This window comes from Crotalus tigris, unplaced genomic scaffold (genome assembly GCF_016545835.1).
Source record: "Crotalus tigris isolate CLP2741 ecotype Arizona unplaced genomic scaffold, ASM1654583v1 scf7180000024293.1627790, whole genome shotgun sequence".
In the NCBI taxonomy this organism is placed as follows: Eukaryota; Metazoa; Chordata; class Lepidosauria; order Squamata; family Viperidae; genus Crotalus; species Crotalus tigris.
The window spans coordinates 346,312-352,292 of record NW_024100466.1 but is presented as its reverse complement, the minus strand read 5'-3'; the positions used below and the strand labels follow the sequence as shown (position 1 = coordinate 352,292).

Here is a 5,981-nt window from a genome sequence, read left to right as displayed (position 1 = left end):
TTCTGTAAAGGGCTGGCTTATTTTTCACAAGTATTAAGTACAGGCTAGATGCTTCTATTTGGAGTTCTTGAGTGGATAGGCCTAGTGCGTATAAGGGAAGCATAACCATTTCATTAACAAGGTCAGGCTGTATTCAGTGCATCAGGCCCTTCCCAAATAAACTAGGGGAAATGGGATAAATGGGAAAGACCTCATGAACTGAAGAGGTGCTGAAAAAAAAATTATCTTGCTCAATAGCAGCAAGTGTTAATCTGCCAGAAAATTTCAGTCTTTTACTATTTCAAGGGTAAGCAGAAATATTCCTGATATACTTTTTTGAGAACCCACAAATCAATAAGACAGAGCTTTCATTACTGATGGACTTTATTTTGCTTCCACAATCAAAACATTTATCAAGTTCTGTTAGAGTGAAAGATTCTAAGCATGCTCGTGGCTTTCAATTAATTATAAACCCCCTTAGCTAGAATGCAGTTCTATAACAGACTTTAATCAAAAATTTGAAAAATAAAAGGACCAATTGAAAGGTTTAAATCTGAATCTAAACCAAGCCTGAAGATTAGTGGGAACCAGTCTGGCACACCACAGCCTCTCTGGCATTTTAAAAACTCTCGTGAAATAGTGGGCTGGCTTTACGTTTTTTGCTCAGTAGGGCTCGGAAATATAATTTATTATCTATGATAAAATGCATTTCCACATAAAAACATCTCTCCTGAAACTATACATTAGATAACAAAACTCATGATTTCAAGGAACCAACATTGACACAATTTAAGCATATAAGCACCCCCCGTGATAACTTGCTATTTAAATGGCCTTTTTCTTGGAATGTAATAAAGGGTTCCTAATAGTTACACAAACGTTTAGCAAACATTGGAGGTATGTACCATACTTTTCATAATACTCAAATACATGATTACATTTCTAAACCAAATTAATCATTTGTCAATGTATTAAACTGCCTTGCTATGGCTATAGAAGTAGCTCCCCATTGCTGGTAAACAAAGAAAATGCTTCCCTATTCATTTCAAAGGAATAGAAAACATAAGATCCGTTTACTGGCTGACCTTGGTAGCAATGTCAGCTCCAAGTGAACTGGGGAACTCAAAAAGCAAACGAGCCTGGAGACTTCAAAAAAAGGCAGGCAGAGGTGGGAATGGTGATGAGATTCTCCTCTAGGTATTGTTCAAAAAGGACATTCTGACTACTATTCTTATCATGAGTTCACTGTGGTAACAATGGTTTTATAGAGAAATGCAGGATTCCTGGATGGCATCAGGCCAATTGGTGTAATTTGTCTGCTACTTCCGTTCTCTAAGTATAAGCGGACCCTGCATGTGCCAATATCTCCCCACACGATCTCTGGGAATAAGTCGCAATTCTGAACCGTGCTTCAAGAAAACATTCCCTGGAAAAAGAAAAGGAAGGTTATTGCCTAAAAGGATACACAAGAGATTTTTATTTGTGCTTTAATTAAAGGTTTTAGTAAATGCATAAACATAATTCTGCAAGGTGCAGCAGGAAAGAAACAACAGAAATTCTAAAAAAACATCTGCCTGTTTTACTCCTCCACTGCTAGGGAGGAGCAGAGAGAATATGGCAGCAGCTCAGACCTTTGTAAACACCCTCTGCACTCCTACTCAAGACATCTGGACTCACAAGGCCTTTTTAACATCTTTTGCTCATGAAATATTTTCACAGCTTGCAATCATTACACAAATATGCAGATCTAGGTAAACATTTTATTCTCATGTTCAGTAGGTTTGTTTATGACTTTAGAATCTAGACAAAACCTGTTCCTAAAAAGTGACGCTCTTAACCAATGTAGACATATTCAAGGTAAAGTATTTTATCATTTATCATAAATGATAAAAAAAGCTTGCAGGGATCACATAAACATCTGAACCACACATTAACCAAATGAGCCACACATTAACCAATAAGCTAATAAATTAACATTAACCAAATGAGCCAAACATTAACCAATAAGCTCATAAATTAGTTGCGGTCCTAGTGCTAGGTCCAGGCAAGCCTGGACCTAGCACTAGGACCGCAACTAATTTATGAGCTTATTGTAAAGGCTGTTTTGAGCAGCAATAATATAAAAGCATAGAGTCATGAAAATACTTAAAACTTTATAAGCATTTATGCTTGTTCATACTCGCAATTGCTCCTTTGTGTTCCTATGCATGTCTCAAGAGATGCCATCTAACTTCTGAGGAGCATATTTGCCCAGACAACGGTCAGCAGTCTCTAGCTTTCCAGAGTCTGTTGAACTGAAGAAGTCGTCATTCACCACAAGGACCTGCCAATTCATGTCTTAACATAATTATTGTGTATTGAGAAATGTCTGGAAAAGTTGTCAGGATGATGCTTTATGCTGCTTCTTTATTGATATTATATGGTGGAAAAATCTGTTTCTTGCTATCCCTTATCTTTAATATCTACAGCAGTACATCTGTACAGAATTCATTACAAAATACTCTTAGAATTTTACAGGCACTTACCAGCTGTCTGATCAGGGTTTATTCCTATTCCATCTGGGGGGGGGGGGAGAAATTAAAGAGATTAGTGCAGGGATCTTCAAACTTGGCCCTTTTATGACTTGTGGACTTCAACTCCCAGAATTCCTCAGCCTGGGTTAGTGAGATTCTGCTGCAGTATATCCCCTCTGGATCCCGTGAAAACGAATGGAATCATTACTAAAACAAAATCAGATTCTTGCCCAGCTCATGAGATTAAAAAATGTAATACGTAAGAAAAAATATAACAGTGCCCTCTATGAAAATGCTAGCATGATTTTAGTACATGTAATCAGAAACAAGTGGACAAGCTTGATTACTGGATTTCAACAGAATAGGCATTAACAAATCACCAGTGCTATTTTTAGAACTAAAACTCTGCAGCATTTCGAAGGCCAAAAGATACCACAGAGCATGAAGACTCAGCCTACAGTTCCCTAAAGCAGCCCACCATTCCTCGGATCACTTGGCAACTCCAGATGGTTGGCTGCACCCTACAAATTCAAGAAAAGACTTTAAGCAGTTATGGAGAGGAGCTGCATTCCTGCCCTGAATCTCAAACACTGTACAGTGGAATGATGTCTGGATTCTCAGTCATCCGGGGCATAGTGGTCTAAAAGGAGTTTTTTCAAAAGGCAACTGAACTGTTTTTTCCTTGAGGAAAAAACATTTTCTTCTTCCTCAAGAAAGAACAGTCCAGTTGCCCTTTGAAAAAGCACTTTTGCATAGTTGAAATACTTCCAAGTTTCAAAGTACTGTGAGATGCCCTTCACAATGCAGAGCCCATCAAAATTCTGGTTCACCCTTAACAAAACCGAGTATCTATAAGGCTTAGGCTTTTTTTCTGTTTTCATAGGTAAGTTGCTCATGCCCATTTGGTAATGAAAGGGGAATTTTCTTCTAAAGGATAATACATTAGCCCCCTCGTGCTTCTAGCGACTCATGGTCAGGTTTGATTGATGTGGGTGAGCCTAATTCAGGTCTAGGTCAAGGTAGTCTTTGACTCACAACCATACCTGAGCTTGGAATTACAATTATAAGCCATGGAGCTCATGTGACAGCGTCCACGTTCACAATCTTTTTTGCAATGATTGTTAAGTGAACACGGCAACTGTGAAGTGAACCCATTTACACCCAAAGGGCTTTATTTGCTGGAAACTGGAAGTAAGCAGTGGTTTCTGGTAAAACACACCAAAAATCACAAACAGCAGGCAAGTTGCCAAGTGCCCAAAATGTGACCATGTGACCAGAGGGGGATGAGGAAGGAATGGGCATAGCTGTTGGAACTTTGAAACAGGGTTGCAAGTAGTTCTGGGGTTTCCTCTACCACCGTCTATCTTTCAGAGGACCTCTGAGGACCTCCTCATTCTGCAAGACCAGCTTTGCTCTATCTGCACGTGGTGACTGGCTTTAAAAACTACCTTTACTATGCCTGCCTTCCACGCCACCTTCCTTTTCACCCTTCCAAAAGTATGGCAGAAAGAACTGACTAATCCTGAATTGCTTTCTCCACCCAGCAAGTCTCTGATGCTCAGATCCTGGGCTTTGAAATTTTACGATCTGTGGTCAACTGATCCATGACCAACAGTGGAATATATCTGAGCATCTCTTAAATTATGGGTCATGGTTAAAGAAATAGAAAGACTTTAGTTTAAAGAGGGATGAACCCTCTAAGCAAGACAGTATTTTTTCTTTTGTTTTTTGATATGAGAAATATGTTTGGGATGATCAATATAAAGGAAATGTTTTAGATATTTAAATGTAATTGATTTTAAGAAAATTCCAATGGATAAATAAAAAAATATTTTGAATAGAGTTAAAAGATTAATGATTGGATTTATTAAATGGAACATTTAAAGATTAAACATAGGTTTAATTATGGGTAAAAAGAACAGAAAAAATTGGAAATAAATGTATACTCGTTTAAGAGGAATATGTATTTTAAGTAGTATATTATTTTCTCTCTTTTTTTCTTTTTCTCTCATCTTTTGTGTCATGACATGAAAATAGATTTAAATACTTTTAAGGTAATTAACTCTGGGAAAATTTTAACTAGTAAGAATGTTTTGAACATTGTAGGGAAAATAAATTTAAATAAGAATTGTAAACAGGATTCATGACGAGGCAACCAAGATGACTAGATAGAAAAGAAGCATGATATTGAGGTGATTATTATTGGTAGAAATTTTAGAAAAAAATTTCTATTTAACTGTTACCTATCAAGCTAATAAGAATTGTATTAATTTAAGGCTGGCACAGAGAATATTATTGGAAGAAGAGAAAATCAAGCAAAGCTATTATGTGGACTTTGGAATACAGAAACTGATTGTGATTACTTTGTAAACATAAACCAAGACAACATGCTGTTTACCAAATATCAAGGTGTTTATGTTACAAAAATCAATAAAATATATTTTAAAAAATAAATTATGGGTCATATAAACTCACCATTTGTTATAATGGCACTTGTAGCTGCAGGGACTTTGAACTAAATTAAATACAAATACAACAAGTTAAAAGAATAGAATTATACCTTGCCATTCCTCTTCATAAAAAAATTATTTGCGCCACTCCTACTTTATAAGACGAAAAGTGACACTATCATACTACTATATTTTGTTCTTTTTATTCCATTTCAAAACTGCCAGATAAAAAGGAAACAGTCTTTTACACAAAACATGTTGCTAAAAAATCTATTTGTATATTTTGAAAATCACTCACTTCTTCTGCAGCAAACTTCAAGACGGCTGTGAAAGGTGTTTTTTCAGGTACACTTAACCTACAAAAAACAGACAGTTCTCTAAAGTTGGTGACGGTTGCATATTTCTACACCAAAGCTTGTTTTTTAGAACCCAGTCCCGACGTCCATCTCTAACCGCCTGCTCCGGCGGGCCTGGCCCTGGCCCTCCTAGGCGTTATTGCCGAAGCAAAAGCTCCGGGCAGGGAAGCTCGGCTCCCAGCGGCTCCGGGGATCTGCAAACAGATATCCCTCCGGGTTCTCTGCCACGTCTGCGAAGTCTGGGCGTCCCAGCACTTCCCGGTTGGAACCCGCCTCCTCCCCCCACGGCAGCAGCCGGTGACCCAGGGCGGGGGTCCCGGCGGGGGCGGGGAGGCAGGCGCGCGCCCTCGCAGGTACAGAGGGAGCTTCAGGCGCGCGGGGGCTGGGCAACCAACCCCCCCCCCCGCGCTCCAGAGCCGCGCGCGACGTGACCAGCTGAGCCGGCGCGTTGCGTGGACTCACACTTTGTAAGGCAAACGCGGGTCCGAAGTGAGCGTGACCTTGAAGGTGACTTTCGCCCTGCGGGGAGAGAAGGAAACACGGCGGTTAGCAGCCGGGAGGAGGCGCCCCTTCCCCCCCCCCGCCGGCGCGAGCCCTGCAACCCCGCTTACATCTTCGGCCTCTGCAGCCGGCGGCCCCACTTCCGGACCTGCCGCGGCCGTCACTTCCGGCTCCGCCTTTCC

The 5,981-nt window shown here is 40.0% G+C and overlaps 1 protein-coding gene across 1 annotated transcript; it reads right to left on the bottom strand.

Annotated features, from left to right (window-relative positions):
- Positions 1 to 345: 345 nt before the first annotated feature.
- On the bottom strand, positions 346 to 5,980 carry UFM1 (ubiquitin fold modifier 1). The gene is made up of 6 exons (XM_039324260.1): positions 5,910 to 5,980; positions 5,761 to 5,817; positions 5,241 to 5,298; positions 4,968 to 5,007; positions 2,505 to 2,537; positions 346 to 1,405 (listed from the first exon to the last, which is right to left on the bottom strand). Coding segments are annotated over exons 1-6 (297 nt in total). The 5' UTR covers positions 5,912 to 5,980; the 3' UTR covers positions 346 to 1,298.
- Between the last annotated feature and the right edge of the window lies 1 nt (position 5,981).